Raw genomic sequence first — 25,095 nt, forward strand, 5'->3', positions numbered from 1 at the left:
TGGAGCCAAATAATACACACTGTCCCTTAAAATAGAGGCCAGCAATGTCCCAGCACCAGCAACAACTGGCTCAATATTTTGCTCAAGGACACTTAAAAATAATCACAGTCAATGTTCCCTCTAATTTTCTACGGGTCTGAGCGTTCAAACAAAGTCGGTGAGCAATGCTTGAAACAACAGTGAGCAACACCAATTCCAAGTGTGGCAAGATAATTATCAAAAATGTCCAAAACTTGACATTTTGCTTTTTTCCTACGTTTCTTTCTTTTCGGCTTTTTTTCTAAATTTTCCCTTCTTTTTTTCTCTTCCTTTTGTTTCTTTTTTTCCCAGTTTTTAACTACTTTTTCATTTGGTATTTTTTTTCTTTTTTGTTCTATTCCCCCCTTCTTTTAAGTCATTTTGTGAATAGTTTTACATAATATTTGGTCATGTTGGGATGAAAGAAGCAAAAACAACCTGAAGAGCCGTTTAGGACCCGAAAGAGCCGGTTCCTTTTAGTGAGCCGAGCCGAAAAAGCCGATTCTCGAAAAACTCTACTGACGTTACTCAACTTGGTTCTACTTCGACATTGACTTCAAAATACCGCATTTAGGACACAACGCCAGGGGAACCAGTTTCTATTTTCTTTTTCGCTCGCAACTGTGTGGACAGCAAAGTAAGAATTTGATTGTGCAGGGAAACGGGGTTCTTTACTTCGCATATGACAATAAACACTTTGAATTGAATTGAGTTTAAAAATAGACTCATGGCAGAAACATCAAGATCGTTCTAAAACAAGATACCGGGAAAATATAAAGCCGCATAGCTCACCTAAGTTCTCTTGCAGCCATCACGTTCAAAAATGATACATAACCGTGGTCTTCTTACAACCGTGAGTGTAGTAAATCCAACCGTGTAAAATATTTACAAATACAGAATAGTAAAAAATATTTTCTCTATGCCGTAGTGCAACCCAACGTGTGATTCACATTCGTCTTTTTCGGCCAATCGCAGGCTTTGTTTCGCCCCTTTAGCCTATGCGAGCCTGTAAATGATAAAAAGGATCCGCCCCCTTTACCTCCGAATAACTTTAGCCAATAGTGACCGATTCAAATGATGATTGACACATTGGTTAGGGAATGAAACGCGAGTCGGCGGCTGTTGCATTAGTTGCAAGACTTTGCGACTTAATATTGATCCATATATAAGGCGCACTGTATTATGAGGCGGATGGTCAGCTTTTGAAAAAAATAAAGGCTTTTAGGTGCGCCTTATAGTGCGGAAAATACGGTAAATAATAAAAATCTGAGAATTGTTCTAAACACCAACTCATGTACAAAGAACCTGTTCTGGTGGCTATTGTAAATTGTACCAAACCTTGAGTGCACAAAAGGAGCTGGGTTTTAATTTTAGTTGTAATTTAAAGGTAGAAAGAAAGCCAGGCATAAAGCGAACTTACAAAAAGAAGGCATTTTTAAAAGACAAGGACAAAAAAAACCCGTCTTCCATGACGCTTAGCTTGACCCTGGCAAAAATAGAAGCCCTTTCTTTGCTTTTTGAAGTGGGACTCGCTCAAAAACATTAGCCAAACGCTTGCTCGCTTCATTATTGATGATGCCTTTTCAAGGGCTGAACTTTTAGAAATCAATGATAAATAAATCATAACTGATTTTTGGAACCACAGAAATAAATCGGAGTTTTCCATTTCACGCTTCCTTTTTGGAAGTATGCAAGTTTTGTCCCGATTAGGATTCTTAATTTTCCAACACTTGCCGGAACATAAAATAGATGAAGAATGAGGTTGTGACTTTCTTTACATACATAAATAGATAGACTAGGAATCAGGAACCTTTTTGAGCCAAAAAACTGCCAAATGATAATAATGCCAAATCCTGTGTCCCAAATCCATGTAAACCGTATTTTCCGCACTATAAGGCGCACCTAAAAGCCTTTCTTTTTTTCAAAAGCTGACCATGCGCCTTATAATACAGTGCGCCTTATATGTGGATCAATATTAAGTGGAAAAGTCTCGCAACTAAGGCAAGCAGCCGCCGACTCGATTTTCCCCCGAAGGCCAAGTCGTCCGCGGTGTATGCTACCGGCGTTTCATTTCCTAACCAATGTGTCAATCATCATTTGAATCGGTCACTATTTGCTCAAGTTATTTGGAGGTAAAGGGGGCGAATCCTTTTTATCAGTTACAGGCTCGCGAAGGCTAAAGGGGCGAAACAAAGCCTGCGATTGGCCGAAAAAGATGAATGTGAATCACATGTTGGGTTGCACTACGGCATAGAGAAAACATGTTTTACTATTCTGTATTTGTAAATATTTGACTCTCCTGGATTTACTACACTCACGGTTGTAAGAAGACCATGGTTGCGTATCGTTATTGAACGTGATGGCTGCAAGAGAACTTGCAGCCATCACGGGCTATGCGGCTTTATATTTTCCCGGTATCTTGTTTTATAACAATCTTGATGTTTCTGTGATGAGTCTATTTTTAAACTCAATTCAATTCAAAGTGTTTATTGTCGTATGCACAGTAAAGAACCCCGTTTCCCTGCACAATAAAATTCTTACTTTGCTGTCCATACAGTTGCCAGCAAAAAATAAAATGAAAACTAAGAAATGATATTTGGAATGATGCATTTGAGTGACATGGTACGGACACCGCATCCGCACGTGTTCTCGACACGTATTTGCGTCTTTGCAAGCTTTGGGAATGTTAAGGGGGTAAGAAGTTGGACTGAACCATCTGACTGTTTTGCCCACGTTCCCATTGTAGCGCCTTATAATCCGGTGCGCCTTATCTATGGAAGATATAGGACCAAAAACTATTTTTTGGGGGTGCGCCCTATAACCCGGTGCGCCTTATAGTGCGGAAAATACGGTATGCCATTTACAATTTGTCTTCCACCTTCAGTTAAGAGTGTTGAGGCCATTTTCTTTCCATGAAATTTGTCCTTAATAACGGTCTCAAAACAATGTGCATGCAAAGTTCTTTTGTAAAAATGTCACAAATGACTGCAAACGATAAGCATATCGTCCTATTCAATTTGGGTGTAGACTGCACTGAGCGAGAGAGAGAAGGAAGTGCCTTGCGCTGTGTGCAGGGATCCGCCCACATGTACTGCTCAACCAATCAAAGTCAGCGTTTTTATTCATCAGTTGAAATGGTTTCTTATCAAACTTCTGCATGAAGTCATTTCGGCTTTATATGGAGCAAAATCGGGATGAAATCACTTGACTTTGGAACGCCACAGAGAGATGTGCAATAGTTGATTTCGGAGCCATACGTACTCGTGAAAAGAGCCATATATGGCTCCCGAGCCATAGGTTCCCTACCCCTGAGATAGAGTATTGAATGGTTGTCTTTTCTCAGTGCAAATTCTGACTCAATGGTATGTTTGTATAATGAGCTCGTTTATGCAGAAGCTGGGCAGGAAAATGAGAAGCAAAATGGGGAAGTTTAGTCACTTTTAACTCCATTCGTTCTCACTTGCTCACAGGCTCATCTCGACCATTTCACCTATTTTTGTGCCCAGCCTTTTTCGGGTTTTTGGGTACCCGCAGCAGCAAGATGGCGGACAATGATGTCGGGACCCTTAAGGGGGAGGCTCGTGTTATGTCAAATGCCTTTAAGTATTTAAAAGAGATGCATGTTTAGTTGATTGTTCATATCGTTTTGCTCAACTCGTTCAATGCCGTAACGTATAAATACGTTTTCAGAAGAATTTTTCCCGAGTGCCAAAATGTACAAAGACGTTCTTTTTAACGATTGTAAATGCTTTGGCGCAGCCCTTCAGTGAATGGTTTTGATATAATAAATCATCCACTAGATGGCAGAAGTGGCTTTGATTATCTTTTTTTCCATCATTATTAGTTTTAGAGGGATGACGGTTCGTGCATGCCTGCGATCGCCGTGACGACGCGAATCGTGACATACCTTCACCAAAAATATCAGAGTCTGAACAGCGGTTGCAATCAAATATAATTTTGCAAAAAAAGCACCGTTTTGTTTATGGAAAGCATTGTTTACCTAATGTAGCTATCACAAATATATTAAAATGAAAATAAGCATTTTCGAGAAAGTTAGCAATGATCAACTGTTGTTTACTACACAGTGGTCAAAGCTAGAAGCGCACTTTTTTCTTATGAAAGATGATTGGAGCTTTTGTTCAACGATATAGCTACAGAACTAAATTTCCACTAGGTTTTTCAAAATGAGTCGAAATGGCGGAAAATTGTCTGCACCAGCACTAGATGAATAGATAGATGTATAGATAGATGTATAGATAGAGTGAGTGAGTGAGTGAATGAGAGAGAGAGAGAGAGAGAGATTAAGAGATAGATAGATAGATAGATAGATAGATAGATAGATAGATAGATAGATAGATAGATAGATAGATAGATAGATGTCTAGATAGATAGATAGTGAGAGAGAGAGAGAGAAAGTGTGTGAGAGAGAGAGATATGGATAGAGTGAGAGAGAGAGTGTGTGAGTGACAGAGAGCGAGAGATATGAATAGAGTGAGAGAGAGAGTGTGTGAGTGAGAGAGAGAGCGAGATGGATAGATAGAGTGAGAGATACATAAATAGATAGATAGATAGATAAATAAATAAATAAATAGAGATAGATAGATAGATAGATAGATAGATAGATAGATAGATAGATAGATAGATAGATAGATAGATAGATAGATAGATAGATAGATAGATAGATAGATAGATAGATAGATAGATAGAGAGAGAGAGATATGGATAGAGTGAGAGAGAGAGTGTGTGAGTGACAGAGAGAGAGAGAGATATGGATAGAGTGAGAGAGAGAGTGTGTGAGTGAGAGAGAGAGAGAGAGATGGATAGATAGAGTGAGAGATACATAAATAGATAGATAGATAGATAGATACATAAATAGATAGATAGATAGATACATAAATAGATACATAAATAGATAGATAGATAGATAGATAGAGAGAGAGAGAAAGACAGAGAGATAGAGAGATAGATAGAGAGAGAGAGACAGTGAGAGAGAGAGTGAGGGAAAGAGAGAGAGAGAGAGAGAGAGAGAGAGAGAGAGAGTGTGTGTGAGTGAGAGAGAGAGAGACGGATAGATAAGAGTGAGAGATAGATAGATAGAGATAGATAGATAGTGACAGTGAGAGAGAGAGAGAGAGAGAGAGAGAGATGGATAGATAGATAGATAGATAGATAGATAGATAGATAAATGAAGATTTGAGAGAAACGTCTGAAAGAGTTGATATTTAAATCGATATCGTTTTGTTTTTTTAACAACAGAAATCACCAAAAAATACACACTGTCCCTTTAACTCGAGTATGTAAGTACGTGCCGGCTGTTTACGTGTACTGCAGTTGAGGTCTATCATTCTTTATCGCGGAACAATTGATCTTGGAATGCTGTGAAACGGAAAGGCTCGTGGAGAAGATGCCACTCCCGTTGCTGATCATGAAGGTCATTGATTTGCTTCTGCGCGCAATCACAGCCAAAGGGCGCGATCCAAAGAGGTAAACCGGAGCGTTTTATTTCCGATACTTCATTTGGAATTCGATACTCTGCTGACAATGCGCCATTCCGTTGGAGGCGCTGCCTTAGAGGTCATCAGCATACAGCAGCCATGTACAAAGTTGGGCCCGCAACTGCGCACTGCTAGCCGGCGCACAAAAATCAGGGCTCAAAATTACTAATTAAGAAGCAACTTAAGTCAAAGTTACAGTGCATGAAAATCAAAATACACAGGTTCCCCTGACGTTGTGTCCTATACGCGGTATTTTGAAGTCGAGTCGAAGTGGAACCAACTTGAGTAAAGTTAGTAGAGTTTGTCGAGAACCGGCTTCTTCAGCTCGGCTCACTAAAAGGAACCGGCTCTTTCGGATTCTAAACAGCTCTTCGGGTTGTTTTAGCTTCTTAAATCCCAACATGACCAAATATGATGTAAAATTATGCACAAAATGACTTAGAGGAAGGGGGGAATAGAACAAAAAAGATACCAAAATGAAAAAGTAGTGAAACGCTGGGGAAAAAAGAAACAAAAGGAAGAGAAAAAAAAGAAAGAAAAATTTAGAAAAAAGCCAGAAAAAAAGAAAAAGAAATAAACGTAGGTAAAAAGTAAATGGTGAACAAAAAGAAAAAAGTAACATCTCGGAAAAATGAGATTTTTTTAAAGGAATTTTTAAAAAAAGTAGAAAATAACACGGAAAAAAGAAGAAAAAGTTTGTGTGGCGTTCAAATAATTTCCAATTATATCAAGTCAACCTTGTTGCCAACATTGAACTTCCACAAAAAAAATGTCATTAAATACAGTTGTGTATCGTGCAGCCGACTCAATAAGCCCCCAAAAATGTTAATAATTTGCGACAAAATATATCAGGAAATAAAAAGAAATGGAAATCTTGTGAAAGAATTGTAAGAACAAACGACGTTTGTAGGTCGCCGTACATGAGTCAATTCATTCAAAAGAGAAAAATCATTTTGCATTGCCGGAAATTCAGCAAAATGTAACTCGATGTCAAGTTTTGGACATGTTTGATAATCAATTATCTTGCCACACTTGGGATTACGGTTGCTCACTGTTGTTTCAAGCGTTGCTCACCGACTTTGTGTGAACCCTCAGACCCCTGCAAAATTAGGGGCCAGTTACGGACAGTGATGGCATTTTTACTGTCTTGAAGTCAATTCTATTTTAATAATATAATATTTCAGCAGATGATGGCAGTAGCCTTTGGTTTTGTGTGAGAAGTTTAGCCCACCTCACTTCCGACTGTGAATAAAAAAAGGAAAGTTGACTGTGAGAGCCTTCTTATACAAGGATAAAAAGCATTGGATTTTAAGGTGCAATCGGTACAAATACAAGATTTAGAAATGTTAGTTTATCCACATGCCACAAATCACAAGGTCGAGCATAACTCATTCTTATAGCAAATTGTTAAATATTTATAAAATCAACTAAATCTGGCTCGTATTTTAAGTGTTTTCGCTTCAAAATTCGTCTCATTTACGATTTCGGAAAAAAGTCAATTTGACTGGAATCTGCTAACATGCGCCACCATGATTAATAATTTACCGCGGCTAGGTACAACCGAGACCAAAAGCAACACGTGACCTAAACGAAATGATGTAATCTCTATAAATATTTCACGAGATACACAGTTTTTGATGACTAAGCGGTAAAATGTAGACTGTAATATAGAACCAGTGACGTGCAGTCTGTGGAGGTTATTGGCGTGAAATAGAAAATCAAAAATGGGAAACGCTAATATAAATTCATTAATAAGGTTAATTCTAATTTATCTTCATTATTTTGGGATTGTATTTTTCAAATTCACTGATATCGTAAATATTATTAATACAATGAGTATGTAATGTATAACTGTGCAGGGTGTCTGCAGATGTCGAGTAAGGGACGCAATTCTCTTGCCTCATGGCAGAGGGCAATAGTGAGACCAAGAATTCCGATTTGTCGCACGCCTCAAACCCAAACAATAGAATCAGTGATATCATGAGCAAGCTAGCAGCAAGTCAGGCCAAGCGTCGAATGGATTACCTTTTTATCGACGCTTATATTTACAAGGAGCAGTGCATTAACTTCAACTCTAAGTTAAGGTAAGACGATAAAGCATGTTTGCTTCCTTGCTCTGCACATCAAATCATGTGGTTTATTTATTTTATTCGTGTCATTCTATTTAGAACATGTAAAGTAGGCTTAAACGTATTTGCTCAAGGTGTGTATTTCTGATCGTGTGATGTTCCCTTGTAGCGTCTCTTGGTCTTCCTGTCTCAACATACCAGTCTCAACATACCAGTACTTTTCCATGTCTTGTGATTTCAATAAAACACCGATGCAGACAGGGAATGGCTGATATTGAGATCGAGATTGAGTAAGACAGTATGGAAAGATCTCATCTCCATGGTTGCAACTGTTTTTAAAACTTAAGTCTTTGCCTGGTGCATTTTCTTCTACAGTTCTTTTGCTCTCCCACACTTCAGTGGTTCTTTAGACCCAACAGAACATATCAAATTGGGCCTGTTCACATTAAGTTGTTTTTTTCTGTAATTTCTGTGTTTCAATGATATAAAGTAGGTTCGAAACGCAACTCGGGACACAAAAAGTGTCTGTAACAACTCAAATCACTGAAATGGACAATCATTTAGTCGTGTAAACAACACAAGAAAGAAAATCCACAAGAAAGACAGTCAAACTAAGAAATTAAAATTCGTACCGTTCGACACAATCGCGAAAGGAAGCGAATCGAAAAAACGAAAACAAGCTACACATGTAAGAGGTCCACAGAAGCTTGGTTCAACCGTATAAAGATAGCCATGCGGATAGCACAAGAAACCAGATGGCCGACGCTCAAAAATCGGGGCCCTTTCCAAAAAAACTTGGCAAAGACACCTAAAGCGTTTATCTAGCGGTCATACCTGCAGCACACGCAAATAACTCGGAAGCGCTCTTTAAAATCAGGAATAGAATGGTTCACAATCAGAATTGGGTAGGATTACTTTAACTGGATTACTTTTGGATGACTTTTGGATGACTCCAATACCAAATCTGCTAATAAAAGACAAAAGGAACTAAACAAGAATAACATGATGACTCACAAGACGTGGTAAGCTTTCTCTCCTGGCTTTGATCTCCGGCAAAACGAACTTAAAATGCGACAGAAACAAAATGAAAATCAATCCAAACATCATTTTTGCCGTTCCGTGTATTCAGTTACTCCCCAAGCCTGCACAGAATGGAGTCATTTGATTCATATTTAGTTTGTTTTGTCTTTTATTAGCATATCTGCTATTGGAGTAATCCAAAAGTCATTGAAAGTAATCCATTTAAAGTAACCCTACCCAACCCTGTTCCCAGTCAAGCCTTTGCAGGACACAAATTGGCTTTTTGGATACACAAAGTCAAAAACAATGCATAAAAAAAAGAAAAGTCAAAAACAATCCCTTGAGAGTTAGTTACCATACAACCATAACATAACTCATAAAATTATTTCTAGTTTCGCTAATAGCAGGGTTGACTGAGCTATTGAATCCGTTGATTTTAGAGAAAATTTCTCTACACTCGTTTGAAATATCCATCGCTTCGATGATTCATTGGATCCAAATGTGTAGCTTACCTTGCAGCTCCTTCTCTTAAAGCAGGGGTCCGGAACCTATGGCTCACGAGCAATGTTCCCTCTAATTTTCCACAGATCTGAGCGTTCACGCAAAGTGGGTGAGCAACGCTTGAAACAACAGTGAGCAACGGCAATCCCAAGTGTGGCAACTAAATCATTGTCAAACATGTCCAAAACTTGACATCAAGTTACATTTTGCCGAGTTTTCGGCAATGCAAAATGATTTTTCACCTTTGAATGAACTGACTTATGTACGATTGCCTACAAACGTCATTTGTTTTTACAATTCTTTCACAAGATTTCTTTTATTCCTGGTATCTTTTGTCGCATAATACTCACATTTTTGGGGGCTTATTTCGTCGGTTGCACGCTACACAACTGTATTTAATCACATTTTTGAGTTGAAGTACAATGTTGGCAACAAGATTCACTTGATATCATTGGAAATGATTTGAACGCAATGCAACTTTTTCTTCTTTTTCCCTGTGTTTTTTCTAAAAAAAAATTAATTCCTTTAAAAAAAATCTCATTGTGTTTATTTTTTCCCAGCTGTTACTTTTTTCTTTTTGTTCTCTATTTACTTTTTCTCCTTTGTTTCTTTCTTTTCTTTTTTTCTGGCTTTTTTACCTGAATCTTTCCTTCTTTTTTTCTCTTCCTTTTGTTTCTTTTTTTCTCAGCTTTTCACTACTTTTTTCTCTTTTTTGTTCAGTTTTCCACTCCCTTCTTTTAAGTCATTTTGTGCACAATTTTAGATAATTTTTGGTCGCGTAGGGATTAAGGAAGCAAAAACAACCCAAAAAGTCGTTTGAGACCCGAAAGAGCCGGTTCTTTTTGGTGAGCCGAGCCGAAGAAGCCGGTTCTCGAAAAACTCCACTGACTTTACTCAACTTCGTTCTACTTCAACCTTGACTTCCAAATACCGCATTTAGAACACATCAGGGGAACCTTCATGCACTGTAACTTTGACTTAATTCCTTTTTTAATGAGCAATTTCGAGCCCTGATTTTTGTGAGCCGGCTGGATTTTCTTGTGCGCGGAAAAGCTCTGAGTAGTGCGCAATTGCGCACACACGCAGCTTAGAGGGAACATTGCTCGCGAGCCATATATGGCTCTTTTCATAAAGACATATGGCTCGGAGATAAACTAGAAGAACCTCACTAAGCAATCTATTTTCATTATTGAGACACTTTATAACAAGAAGCCAAACAACAAACTTTAAACACCCAGAAGCGACAGCAAAGGACCTAGGGCAATCTGATTGGGTGAGCAGTAGGACAGGACATGTGCGCTCCTCGTCACCCAGCGCCGTCTGCAGTGAAAGTAAATACGTTTGTATCCCTGTTTGCAGTATTTTGAGACATTTTTACTTCATAACTTTGCTCGCACCTTGTTTTGAAACCATTGTTTTGGATAAAAATGACGGCCGAAATGAGCCTAAGAGTGCAGGAGGGAGGCACATTTTAAGTGGTGTATTTAAATTGATATGGGACACAGGCTCTGGCATTATTCTTATTTCATAGATTTGATCCAAGCATCTATCGTCACAAAGTGATATAATAACAAAGCTGTTATGTGGAGAGCGGTTTTGGCAGTTTTGTTCAAAATATAATCCAAATATTTTTGCTTTTACGGCTCTTTGGGTGAAAAAGGTTCCCGACCCCCGTTTCAAAATCTACCTGCCCGCGTTTCTACTCTCGGACTGTATCGCAAAGTCTTTTAGTCGCCAAGTGTAGCCGGAAGCCGTATTTCATAGCGTTTTCTTTGGAGCCGGCAGCAAAGAGTTATGAAGCTTGGGGCTAGACTTGGCACAGAAAGCTCGGTGGCACGGTCTCGGGAATAGTATTTCCGAAGCATTAAGCGCCGGTGACACCGTGTTCCATCTTCTAGGTGATGATGATGATGACAGCAGGAAAACTGATTGATGGAGCTTATAAAGCACAAAGTGCGGCGTCCTTTCCAGAAGTACTATCCCTTTTGACCTTAATGTCTCCCCTTTACCCCGGTGGGCTTGTGCCTGGGAAAACAATGTTCCACTTGTAAAGACTAGACCGGCTGTGAGACCTTGGGCCTCCAGTATCTTTGCAAAAAGCAGGACATTTTTTAATATCTTTGAGTTCATCAGTCTCGGATTGCTATTTTTGCATTCTTTTTATATACTATTGGTATGCTTATGAGCTAGCACAGGGAAACACTTATTAACTCATTTTTATTGGAAATTGTTGGAATTATATACATATATTCATCCTACAGTTGACATTAATATGTTATATGTGTTCTCAGCCCTTTTTGTTTTCAGACGTAAGCTGTTCTTCAAGGCCATGAGTTGTTTTTGTGCAGTCTGTTTCACATTCCAGTGGGTGCACCCTGACCTGTGCATGCCATAACTCAAGTTGTTTTTCACCAAGAACCTTAATAATTAGGAGGGAGGGATCGGAGATTTCTTCAGAGTGAGGAGGGGACGTGTAACAGCTCGGTCTCCGACGCTCTCATTATAATGATTAATAAAATAACCAATTCTCAATGACCGATTCTCTATGTCTTCTTTTATTTCAGAGCGTTTTATTAAAAATGTTGGGGACTTAAACCTAACAGAAATAAAAATGATAGGTTTAAACTTCAAAAGATAATCAATCAACATTTTGCTGATTTATTTGATCATTTTATAAAAATTAAAACTAAAAAAGTAAAGAAAAAGATAGATAATAGTAAAAATATCAAGCTGATCATACACCAAAGTGAACCACTGTCAGAGCCATTATCCACATGTGCGGCCCCTTTTCAAGGTTTCTTCATTTTCCTCATGCTGAGTGTCAGGTTTTCAATGTAAATCTCTTGAATTTCTGTCTCAAGGTAATTAGCTTGTTTTTATATTTCTAAATATAAAAACAATGTTTCTCATACACACACACACACATGAAGTAACGTTTCAATAATCAGTCTAATTGCATCTCTTGTACGTTTATCAATCTTATATTCTTTTATTGTGAAAAGCTCATGTGAACTTTCTCCCTGAAGTATAATAAATCACGCCCACGTTGTGGGCGGGGTCTCTTTCCCTTGTAACAACATCACCCGGAGGACGTGAGGAAATCTGCTCTTGGTATGATTAGATTTTAACAATATATATGTATTTTATTTGGGTAAATATGACCACAAAATAGTCTTAATAACGATTGACTTTAACACTGAGGTTTTTGAGTTTTTCCTTGCCCTCATGTTGTTTCCAGATCAGGGGATTGTGTCATAATAGTCTGAAATAATAGTCTGTGCAATAACCTGTGCAGCCCTTTGAGACTCTTTGTGATTAAGGGCCAAACAAATAAAAATGACTTGGGAACAGAATAATACCCTGTATTATCTCCTGATCCACGGTAACTCAAAATGTATTTTTTTTAATTATACCGTCAATTTAAGCAATATGATCATTTAAGCTAAAAACAACCAACAACATGGAACTCGTGTCTGGGATTCATTTTTAAAAAATGGACGGTGCGCCTTGAGATTTTTTAATGAAAAAAAAGCTGCCTTGACTCAAAAAAAGTTGAAAAACACTGGACTAGACCTACATTTTGAGGACCAAAATATTGGGCTACACCTACTTTATTAATCAAGAGGTCCTAGTTTTTGTGCTATCACTGCGTACTTGTGAAATTGTCATTTGTGACTGAAAAATCCAAACAATAAAACTTAGTGACGTGCAGTCAGGGGAGGCAGGTGAGGCTCTGCCTCACTTGTCATCATGGAAATGTATATAAAATAAAAAATACATGACATAATGACGTTTATTCAGTGTTAAAATTCGATTTGGGATTTTCATTTTTTAAAATCGCTGATTTTTTTTGGACTATACTTTGAATAATACAATTAGTATACAATGTATTACTGTGCTAAAAAGATTCTGCAGATTCAGCGTGAGGCAGGCAATTCTCTTGCCTCATGGCAAGGGGCCATAGTAGGACCAAGGATTCTGATTTAGCATACACCTCAGCCTCAAACATTAGAATTAGCGGTAGTATTAGCATTTTTTTCTTCTCTATCGATTCTTCTACTCAGAAGAGGTAACATGGAACGTATTTTGTGTTGAGCATCGGCAGTTTTAAAGTGAGGCATGCAGTACACTTGCATCCTGGCAGAGGGCGATAATGAGACCAAGGATTCTGGTTAACGATAATATCAGCAAGCTAACAACAAGCCGAGCTATCCAGTTATTTTTTTCTTGTAGCATGAATTTTTTTTTAATAAAGAAGAATTCCCTAGTGATTCTTTTAATCAAAAGGATCCGTATATAACCAGGGTTGGGTAGATTTACTTTAGCTGGATTACTTTCAATGACTTTTGGATGACTCCAATACCAAATATGCTAAGAAAAGACAAAAGAAACTAAATAGGAATAAGCAGGTGTCACAATCACCCGGATCGGGAACACCTGTGTTCAGGATTTGGCGCCAACAGCCAGGACAGCTGATTGGTGCACCCTGTCCATTTAAATCCCCAGCTTCCGGTAACTCTTTGTCTGATTGTACTCACGCTACCTGTTGCCTTCAGCTCAGTAAGCCCGTACCTCTGACCTTTGGCTGCTCCCTGTTTTCTTCTGATTGATCTCCGTTGCCGACCCGTTTCTGTAATTGCCTACGACCTGCCCTGCCCGTCTGACTCCTGAACTCTTTTCCGAATACTACGACGCCCTTCTTCTCCAGCCCCGGCCAACAACACTACGATTACGCCTGTCCGCGACCATTCCCGCCAAGCCTTCACCCGCCTGTCAAGTTCCGACAATCCGCCAACCAACGGATCGAAGAATCCCACCTTGTCATTTCCTTCCTTTCAATAAAACCAAGAAACGAGCACAAGTGATCTCAGTCTTCCTTTCGTTCTGTCTGACAGCAGGCTTGGGGAGTAACGGAACACATGGAACGGCAAAAATGATGTCGGGAAGATTGATTTTCATTTTGTTTCTGTGGCATTTTATATTCGTTTTGCCGGAGATCAAAGAGATCAAAGCCAGGAGAGAAAGCTTACCCCGTGTTGTGAGTCATCATTTTAGTCATATTGAGTTTCTTTTGTCTTTTATTAGCATATTTGGTATTGGAGTAATCCAAAAGTAATTGAAGGTAATCCAGTTAAAGTAACCCTACCCAACCCTGTATATAACGTATTACAGTGCTGAGCATCAACAGACATAGAGTGAGGCACACCATTGTCTTGCCTCAAGGCAGAGGGCGATAGTGAGACTAAGTATTTTGATTTTGGCACACACCTCAGCCCTAAACAATAGAATTAGCGATAGTATTAGCAAGGTATCAGTAAGTCACGCCATTCAGTTTTTGTTTTCTCATTTCGTCGACTTTTCATAAAGGAGGATTACTTTTTTTTATCGATTGATGCTTTTATTCAAAATAAGAAGCAAATACACTTTACTCTTAAGTTAAGTGATGGATTTCAACTGTAAATATGTTATTCTACTGTTGCATTACCTTCTTTGCATACTGTGTGCCTTTCTTGCTTGTGTTTGAAGAAGGAGGAAACAAGATGATCACTAAACAGTCGACACTCAACTCCTCTCTGACCGCAGGCTCGCCTAGTTTCCTTTACTATAGAATATGCTTAAGATAACATGTTGTTGTGTAAACAGGTCTCAACTGTTTATTTTGTCACCCCCCCCCTCCCTTTAGCAGAAGAGACCTTATGTAAACTAGGGCCTTCCGAACACAATAAAAAGGCAAGGAGAAGGAGACTTTTTCAGAGTGTCTAGTAGACTGCAATAGGCAGACTATGGTCATTTCTCCTTGCAAGTAAGAAAGTTATATTCACGTTCTCTGTGTCTTTTTTGTATACAGGTTTTGTTTACATCTGTTGGGTTAAACCTGACACTAAGGTAAGACAATGCTACAGTTTTGCTATATTGATTTCAAAATCTGACTGAACCTCACCAGACATGAACCTGGCTGCACATCACTGATAAAACTACCAGGTGTCCCTAGAATGGATATTTTGAATTAAGAGATCTTCTAAGCAATTACTTTTGGAATCCGATTTTGAGACAGTGCCCGCAAATAAATTATTTGTTTTCGAGGCACAAATACTGCAGAGTGTAGCTTGTTTTCCCTGAGGCTGAGGCCTGGTGGGAGGAGGGGAGTCACGTCCTTAAACACATTTTGGAGGTTTCCAAAGAAAACAAAAGCAAAAGTACAGTATTTTCACGAGCATGTGCACGTAAAAGTCTCAGGTTATCTCCAGATCGTGCCCTGTCTTGGTTTGGTCGCCCGCCTCGAGACCGGGAGGTGACAGGTTCGAGCCTAGGCCGAATCATATTTCAGACTTTCAACATTTTTTGTTTGCATTTCTAAATAAATGCGACTTCTATGTGTCTCCTGTGTTATGCAGAAGAGGACACGCAACCTCGCCCGCAATGTACTGTTTGCGGAAGTAGTCATGGATGCTAACGCCGTACCTTATCGAGCAATTTAAATGGTTCTTTCGTTGAAACTGTGTCATTTTTCCACCCGGACCAAGACTATTGTGATGCAGAAACTTGCAGCAGATTATAACGAAACAAACGGATTGTCGACGCTATGGCTAACGTGTCTGCTGGGACTAGTGACTCTAAAAGTAAACCTTTTAATGCAGATTTAGCGAACTGGTCCGAAACAGAAGACGAAGATTTTGACAGTTATGGATTACTGGTAAAAAAATTGGAGTGCCAAACTGTTTTGCACCAGCTCTTTTATTTAGATTTTATTTTAAGTGTGTTTTTTAGTTTGTAATAATCAGATGCGTCCTACGTATGCGTTAAATATAGAAATAGAATCTAGAGAGACTGCGCCTTTCAACCCAATGCTCGGGAAAATACGGTAAGCCACACGACATAACACCACAACACTTAAACGGCATTTTGCATGGAAGGTGTTAAAGAATGAAAGAGGCCACATACACACGCCTGATATCACACAACCTGAAGGGAGAGACAACAACAACAACAACAAAAGGGGCATCAGACAACAACATTTGTTTTTTCAACTGCCCACACAGAACAGGATGATTTTTGTTTTCGGTTAATCTCGTTACCACGAGGGCGTAGCTGTCATTCGAAAAGGGGAAGTGGGAGATTGGTTTTAAGCAATGTTCCCTGTCATTTGCCTGACGGGTCTGAGCGTTCACACAAAGTCGGTGAGCAACGCTTGAAACAACAGTGAGCAACCGTAATCCCAAGTGTGACAAGATAATTCATCATCAAACATGTCCTAAATTTGACATCAAGTTATATTTTGCTGAGTTTCCGGCAATGCAAAATGATTTTTCTCTTTTGAATGAATTGACTCATGTACGATGGCCTACAAACGTCATTTGTTCTTACAATTCTTTCACAAGATATCCATTTCTTTTTATTTCCTGATATATTTTGTCGCATAATATTAACATTTTTGGGGTCTTATTGAGTCGGTTGCAAGATACAGAACTGTACTTTTTTTTTCTACTTTTTTTTTAATTCCTTTAAAAAAAGTCTCATTGTGTTTATTTTTTCCCAGCTGTTACTTCTTTTTTTTGTTCTCCATTTACTTTTTTCCTATGTTTCTTTCTTTTTTTTTTTTCCTAAATTTTTCCTTCTTTTTTCTCTTCCTTTTGTTTCTTTTTTTCCCAGCTTTTCACTACTTTTTCCTTTTGGTATTTTTTTCTTTTTTGTTCTATTCCCCCCTTCTTTTAAGTCATTTTGTGAATAGTTTTACATCATATTTGGTCATGTTGGGATTAAAGAAGCACAAACAACCCAAAGAGCCGTTTGGGACCCGAAAGAGCCGGTTCCTTTGAGTGAGCCGAGCCGAAGAAGCCGGTTCTCGATAAACTCTACTGACTTTACTCAACTTCGTTCGACTTCGACTCGACTTCAAAATACCGCATTTAGGACACAGCGTCAGGGGAACCCGTGTATTTTGACCTTCATGCACTGTAACTTAGACTTAAGTCGCTTTTTAATGAGTCATTTTGAGCCCTGATTTTTGTGCGCCGGCTCGATTTTCTTGTGCGCTGAGAATGTGCGAGCAATGCCTTTGACACTGTTTCAAATAGATAATCAATGATGGCTTTCCCTTGCTTGTCCATTGCGTTTGTAGTTGTATGATTTTTGAAAAGTCAAAAAACTTTGATTTGATTCCCTCAAATATATTTTTCTCTGCACATCAGAATTCTTCCCGATTTTGTTGCTCTGCCTTTTATTCAGAAAGTGGGAGGGATATTAAAGCGCCACCCATTTCCATCTTCTCAGACAACTACGCCCAAGCATGACTTTGTGCCTAATTTGATGCTTTTGCACTGGTGATCCAAAAACAGAGATGTTATGGTGTACTTCAATGTTGTAATATATGACAAGGGACTGTATCGATGCAGTTTAAGAGGGCAAATAGGGCCGAGGTTAAAATAGGACTATGATCCAAGAACTGTACATGTGAGCGCCTTATCCTCAGCTTAAAGCCCTGAGGACACGTATAAATACATGAAATTATGGGTGATGTTCGGTATTCAGGTAGCGCTGTGCGTGGTACATCACGGCAATAACATGCAACGAGATGTAGAGCCGGATGGAGCTGAATGGACACTTGAAGCCAGACCTGTAGCTAGGGCTCTTCTACTTGGTATTGATTTGTTTTTCTCTTTTTTTTTGCATGGTTACCTCTGGTCTAGGGTTTGATCCAGGAGGAGGTGGAGTTTGCATTGAGGTCCTGCTGTAACAGAGACCCTTCCATCTTATACCAATCCTCGGTCAGAGGGGAGTCTGGGCTGGGTGCCAGGGCTGCTGCCTCTAGTTTGTTGTCAACAAGGGGGGGTGTTGAAAAGTTTGGAGGGAGCGTGGGGGAGTGTTCGGGTGCAGGTTGGCGGCAGCGGTGGTTTGATTGCCATGAGCGGATGGATGAAAGTGTTAGGTTGGCACGGGCACCGAGATGAAATTAAGAGGGGGGGGGGAGCAGGTAGGTTGATGCGGCACAAAGGAGAAAAAGGGGATGGAATATGGGGGGAATGAGAGGGAGGGTTAGGATCGGGTGGAACGCCAAAAAAAAGGGGGGAGGGAGGGAGAGAGAGAAACAGAAGTGACGAGAAGTAAATTAATGCATGGTCCACTGTCTGAGTCCAGAAGACAGAGAAAGACTGCTTATGAGCATGGATGGATGCCGCGGTATCGACGAGCAAACGTACGGACACAATGGACGGATGGAACCAGAAACAAACTCGCACGAGAACTTCGGTAATCAAACCAAGCGGTGGTGACAGACGGACAACATGGATGTAAAAAGGAGCAGAGCAGGAGAGCTGAGTGTGCATGTGAGTCCGTGAGTGAGTTCTTCACCTAATGTGCGCTCTCGGGTCTGAAGCGTCCCTCCCAAAAATGTCCCCAACGGACATACGACACGGAAACCGGACGTACCTTTCCGCACGTTGCCGTCCGTGGCTCGGAATTCCCTGGTGTTGAGCAGGAAGCAGGCCCGATCCTGCTGGTAGCGTTCCCGGGTGGGACCCCGCCCGATGGGGCTCCTCTCGTCGGGGCTGAGAACCTGGTCGATGGTGGGGCAGTCTTCGTTGGCTAGCGCCGCCGAGGCTGCGTCCCCGTTCTGCTTGGAATCTGCGCAAGAGTGGGCAGAGAACACATACTCGACTCTTTTAAAGGCATTCCCGAATTCTAGAACACACTTTTTGCATTAACTCGAAACATATTTCATCGGTGTATCAGAAATAATGCATTTTGAAATGAAATGAGATGATCTGAGCAGCACGGCGGCGCAGTGGTTAGTGCTTGTGCGGCACAGTTCATGTCATGGGAACCTGTCGTGGGTTCAAATCCAGCTCCAGACTTCCTGTGCGGAGTTTGTATGTTCTCCCCGTGCTTGCGTGGGTTTCCTCCGGGCACTCCGGTTTCCTCCCACATTCCAAAGACATGCATTTCAGGTGGATTGGCCGGTCCAAATTGTCCCTAGGTGGGAATGAGCGAGCGAGTTGTCTGTCCCTGTGTGCCCTGCGATTGGCTGGCAACCAGTTCAGGGTGTCCCCTGCCTACTGCCGGAAATGGGCTCCAGCCCCCGCGACCCTAATGAGGATAAGCGGTAGGGCTGATGAGATGAGATGAAATGATCTGCATTTCTATAGCGACTTCCCAAAGCGCTTTACAGTGTGCTTCACATTTCCCAATAGCGGCCTTGTATTGCAGCCATGTAAGACGCTAACCTGCTTATTGGGGGTATTAGGGGTTCAGTGTCTTACCCAAGGAAACTTCGACATGTAACACGGACGAGCTGGGATTCGAACTGGGATCCCTTGATCCCAAGACGAACGCTCTACCTCCTGAGCTACTGCCGCCCCAGTAGTGTTTTGTAGACAGTCTGTCTCGACTTTGACTTCCTGAGATGCGACCTCGTGTGAAGAACACTGCCACTCTGGCGAGACACTTACCGTATTGGTCAAGGATTTGAGTGTTTTGAGCCATGATTTAGTAGTTTTTGCGAAAAATACATGGGCGAAGGTGGATCAAGTAACGGTACAAAGAAGGACGGACAGTCAAAAAGGAGCTAACTGGCAAAAATAACACGGGGTGAGCTAACGGAGGCTAACTGGGACCAGATAAAGAGAAAGGCGGCCGCAGCTTTGGCATAAAATTGCCACGCCGGCCAACCAAAAAACACGCAGTGAGCAGCCAGGATAACCCGGAACCAACAACGACAAACAGCTATGGAGACAAACGCGCAAAAACTGAGGGACGCAGCAACACGACGAATTAAAAGCATTAAAAGCCAACGAGCGCCAACCGGGATCGAACAAAACAGGAAAGCCCTTGGCAGCCCCGATGCTAATGGAGATAAAATGACACCAACAGCGACACACGCGGCAAAAAACTCAAACGAAGGAGAGGGCTAAAGAAGGAACACACGTTGTTAGGGCAGCGGGAACAACGTACCAGCTTTTGTACGCAGGCAACAAGGCCCCCAACATTTTAAGAAGCAAAGTTACAATTTCTCCAAGCACAAATAAACTCTATGTCATGATTGCTGATTCGGGGCATCTGCGACTGCCCCGTTGGCGCCAACAGCCGCGGGATCTGATTGGCTGTTGAACTCTTTTTAAACCCCCGTCTTCCGAGAGGAAGCCGTCAGACCGTCTGCGAACCTATGCTCTCAGCTAGGCAAGCTTTGAACTCTCATTATCCTGCCCTGTTTTCCTGCCTGATACCTGTTGCTGACCTGTTTCTGGATCCGTTTCTGCTTTGCTCCTCCGTTCCAGCCATTGACCTGTTTTGCCCTGTTTCCTGCCTGATACCTTTTCTGGACCCGTTACCGCCCTTGCTCTCTTGTCCCAGTTATCGACAAGTTTTCCCGCTGCCTACAACTACCCTCGCTCGACACGTAAGTGCCACTTCCGCGTTCCTGCCATCAGCTACCCGTGACCGACGGTCATCGGATGGTGGAAGCAAGCACTGCTCTGGTTCTTAATAAAAACTGAGTAAAACGAACGCTATTGGGTCCTGTCTACGTTCCTGGCGTGTAACACTCTATGCAATTCCCGTTCACTACAATCACTGACCGTTTCGGAGCTGCCCTACATGTTGTGTTAACAGGATTAGCCATCCTGAAAGTGTTGTGTTCCTTGAATGACGTGACAGCCAGAAGGGTCAACTCAATTTCTCAAGTCCCCCACCACGCGGAATAATTTTTAACCTATTTAAACAATTGCGGGGAGGAACACGACACGTTTTCTGCCCGAATTGAAAAAAAATGTGGTCTTTTGGTCCTAAGCTTGAAGCTGTTTACATCCAAACTACATTGTTCAAAAAGATTTTGTCGGGGACCGAATTCACAAATAAATTCACTAAATCGTGGTCTCATTGGCACTACCCTGCAAAAGAAAATACAATTTCTTTGGCCGTAAGAAAATGCTCATTTTGCAGTGCACCTACAAAAAGCATTTACTCCAACACACACTCATGAAATGCTCTCCGTTACAACTAATACATATTCGCACACAACAAAAATCCTCGACATATATAATGATTTGAAATCGTATACTTTTATTTAATTGTTTTATTATGTACCGTATTTTCCGCACTATAGGGCGCACCGGGTTATAGGGCGCACCCCCAAAAAATAGTTTTTGGTCCTATTTTTGACATACATAAGGCGCACCGGATTATAAGGCGCTACATTGGGAACGTCGACAAAACAGTCAAATGATTCAGTCCAACTGATTATCCCCTTAACATTCCCAAAGCTTGCAAAGAAGCAAATACGTGTCTCAGACATGTACAGAAACAGTGTCCGTACGATGTCACTCAAATGCATCGTTCCATCATTCGGAAGGTTAAAGTCTTGGGATTCAAGAAATGGCAACCATTCCTTAGTTTCTATTTTCTTTTTCGCTCGCAACTTTACTGTGCATATGACAATAAACACTTGGAATTGAGTTGAATTCACTCAACTCATCACAGCAACATCAATATCGTTCTAAAACAAGATACCAGGAAAATATAAAGCCGCATAGCTCACCTAAGTTCTCACGTTCAATAATGATACGTAATCGTTGTCTTCTTACAACCGTGAGTGAAGTAAATCCAGGAGAGTAAATTATTTGCAAATACAGACTAATGAAATGTTTCTTTATGGCGTAGTTTAGCAAGCTTGCTATTCAGTCATCTTTTTCGGCCAATTGCAGGGTTTCTTTCGGCCCTCTAGCCTATCCGAGGCTCCGAATAACTTTAGCCAATAGCGAGCGATTCAAATGATGATTGACACATTGGTTAGCCAATAAAACGCCGGTATATAAATCCCAGCATACACCGCGGACTACTCCACATTCGGGGGAAAATCTAGTCGGCGGCTGCTTGCCTTAGTTGCAAGACTTTGCCACTTAATATAGATCCATATATAAGGCGCACTGTATTATAAGGCGCATGGTCAGCTTTTGAAAAAAATGAAGACTTTTAGGTGCGCCTTATAGTGCGGAAAATACGGTACATGTATAAATCACTTCTTTTCAAAACCTCAGTCTGTAAGAAACTAAAAAAAAATAGAAAAAATAAAGAAGAAATGAAAGCGCTCACCTCTGTTGATCTCTATGATTTCTTCCTGGGCGAGAGGACAGTCACCCCCCAGGCCGGCCGGGACCATCACTCCTCCTAGGACGTTTCCCAAAAGCCTTTGCGGCGAGGCGGTAGCCATGGCCAGAGCATCCGGCTTGCAGTAATTGGGAGATCCCGGCTGAGGCGCTCTAGGAATATGCTTGTTCTTCTTCTTGGGCAATTTTTGCTTGGCCATGGCCAGCGAGTAGTACATGCCGAAGTTGTTGACGATGACGGGGACGGGCATGGCGATGGTCAGCACTCCGGCCAGGGCGCACAAGGCTCCCACCAGCATCCCCGACCAGGTTTCCGGGTACATGTCTCCGTAGCCCAAGGTGGTCATGGTCACCACCGCCCACCAGAAACCGATGGGGATGTTCTTGAAGTTGGTGTGGGCGTTGGCGGCCGGGTCGTCCGGGTGGGCGCCGATCCTCTCGGCGTAGTAGATCATGGTGGCGAAGATGAGCACGCCCAGCGCTAAGAAGATGATGAGCAGGAGGAACTCGTTGGTGCTGGCGCGAAGGGTGTGGCCCAGGACGCGAAGACCCACAAAGTGGCGGGTCAGCTTAAAGATTCGAAGGATGCGGACGAATCGCACCACCCGCAGGAAGCCCAGGACGTCCTTGGCGGCTTTGGAGGAAAGCCCGCTCAGGCCCACCTCCAGGTAGAAGGGCAGGATGGCCACAAAGTCGATGATGTTGAGGGTGCTTTTGAAGAACTCCACCTTGTCCGGGCAGAAGATGACCCGGAGCAGGACCTCGATGGTGAACCAGATGACGCAGACGCCCTCCACGTAGGTCAGCCAGCTGTCCGTCACCACCTCGTAGACGATCTCCTCGCGCGTCTGGTTGCCCACCGTCACGTTTTCCGTCTTGTTGAGGATGGTGTTGAAGGCCTCGTGCGTCTCCATGCAGAAAGTGGAGATGGAGATGAGGATAAAAAACAAGGAGCCAAACGCCACGTACTGGGAAAGAGAAAAAGCAGGAGGTTAGTGACGAGCTGTCTCAAAGGAACGCAATTGCCGTAAATTCCAGACTATAGAGCGCACCTGATTATAAGCCGCACCCCAAAATGGACAGTACCCAGAAATGGTAAAGGAGTGGTTTGGAGCCAATATGGATATGGACTGTATCGGCTGAGATGGCATGCACCAAGAAATATAGAGGCTTTACTGCCACCACAGGTTGGTGTATACCTTTTCTTCTGGTCATTTTATTATTTGGCCATCTTAGATACATCTTAGGAGGTTAGCTTATATGCAAGCATATACAGTAATGTATATTTGTAACCAGATAATTACTTTTGGAGTAACACTTGGAAAGTGGGGACCGGTAAAGGTGTTTGTGGACGCAGCAGAAAATAGTGGATATATTTTTCCACCCTTACATTTGGAAATATACATTTTTTTTCCCTTGGATTATTTTCAACGGGACCCGGACTCTGCAGGCCTGCGTCATACGTTAAGTACCGGTATCATTTTACATTCAATATGCCGGCTGTTGTTTTTGGACTGTGTACTTTATATTCAGTCACAATTGCGGGACTCAAAGTCGGATTTGGGTTAAATTCATGATTGTGTTACATGTTTTAATGTGGGCGCATGCGGCTTCTATACAGGTGCGGCTTGTGTAAGTACAAAAGCGGTTATACTTTTTAGTGTTTGTAATCCGGAGGTCATTGAGTTACATTCCAAATGAAGTAACTACGTAGTAACTTTACTAGTTACTGGTTTCCAGTAACACGCCCAACACTGGTGGCAAGTGAGGATCCCAAAAAAAAAAAAAAAAAATAATGATAAAAATTGAAAAGTCAATTCTATTTAAAGTGGTAAACTGTAACCTGACCATAATATAGAATAGAATAGAATAGAATAGAATATGCCTTTATTGTCATTGTTACAACATGGGATATGCTGTGACAACGAAATTGGACGACTCCAGTTCCACATTTACAGTGAGGATAAGGAAACAAAGAGATAAAGGAACAAAGAACTAACTGTCTTTGTTGTAAGTAGGCTTTGTTTTCCTTCGGAGGGAGGGGGGGGGGGGTGATGATGGGGGTGAGGGACAAACGGAGTTGGTGGATACAACAGGAATGTTTGATGTTTGATCTTACATTACACATAGTCCAGTGTTTTTCCCGAATTGCTCAGTCCACATATTGAATGGATAATATAGAGTGGTTCAATTCCAAGAGAGCAAAACATCCAAATGGAAATGATCAGGAATTAGCACAGACACTTTCTCAAGTGGTGAGAATGGGGACGATTTGATGCACTAGTCCTATCAGTATCTGGTATCGGGATAAAACACTTGAAAAAGTAAGAACATGCATCACCATTTTTTTTATGTTTTTTATTAAAACCTGAGTCCAATATTCCCTGTAATTTTCCAGGGGTCTGAGCGTTCACACAAAGTCTGTGAGCGACGCTTGAAACAACAGTGAGCAACCATAATCCCAAGTGTGGCAAAGTTGTAAGATACAAAACTGTACTTAATTACATTTTTGAGTGGACGTACAATGTTGGCAACAAGATTCACTTGGTATAATTTGAAATTATTTGAATGCAACACAAACTTTTTCTTCTTTTTTCCGGGTTTTTTTTCTACTTTTTTTTTAATACCTTTAAAAAAAATCTCATCGTTTATTTTTTCCGAGTTATTACTTTTTTTTGTTCTCTATTTACTTTTTTCCTACATTTCTTTATTTTCTTTTTTTCTGTCTGTTTTTAATTTTTCCTTCTTTTTGCGCTTCCTTTTGTTTCTTTTTTCTCAGCTTTTCACTACTTTTTTATTTTGGTATTTTTTTCTTTTTTGTTCTATTCCCCCCTTCCTTTAAGTCATTTTGTGCATCATTTTACATCATATTTGGTCGTGTAGGGATGAAAGAAG

General features: G+C 41.1%; 1 protein-coding gene across 1 annotated transcript in view; it reads right to left on the bottom strand.

The window, feature by feature from the left end:
• Positions 1-25,095, bottom strand: part of kcnc3b (potassium voltage-gated channel, Shaw-related subfamily, member 3b) — a 101,537-nt gene that overhangs the window by 15,828 nt on the left and 60,614 nt on the right. Inside the window, exons 3-5 of the mRNA XM_088324316.1 lie at positions 22,187-23,168; positions 18,530-18,724; positions 17,780-17,908 (exon numbers count right to left, since the gene is read on the bottom strand). Of these exons, the coding sequence (XP_088180442.1) occupies positions 17,787-17,908; positions 18,530-18,724; positions 22,187-23,168 (1,299 nt within the window). The 3' untranslated portion in view covers positions 17,780-17,786. The remainder of the gene's footprint in view (positions 1-17,779; positions 17,909-18,529; positions 18,725-22,186; positions 23,169-25,095) is intronic.

Source organism: Urocampus carinirostris, chromosome 19 (assembly GCF_059441175.1).
Source record: "Urocampus carinirostris isolate Australia breed hairy pipefish chromosome 19, RoL_Ucar_1.0, whole genome shotgun sequence".
Lineage (NCBI taxonomy): Eukaryota > Metazoa > Chordata > Actinopteri > Syngnathiformes > Syngnathidae > Urocampus > Urocampus carinirostris.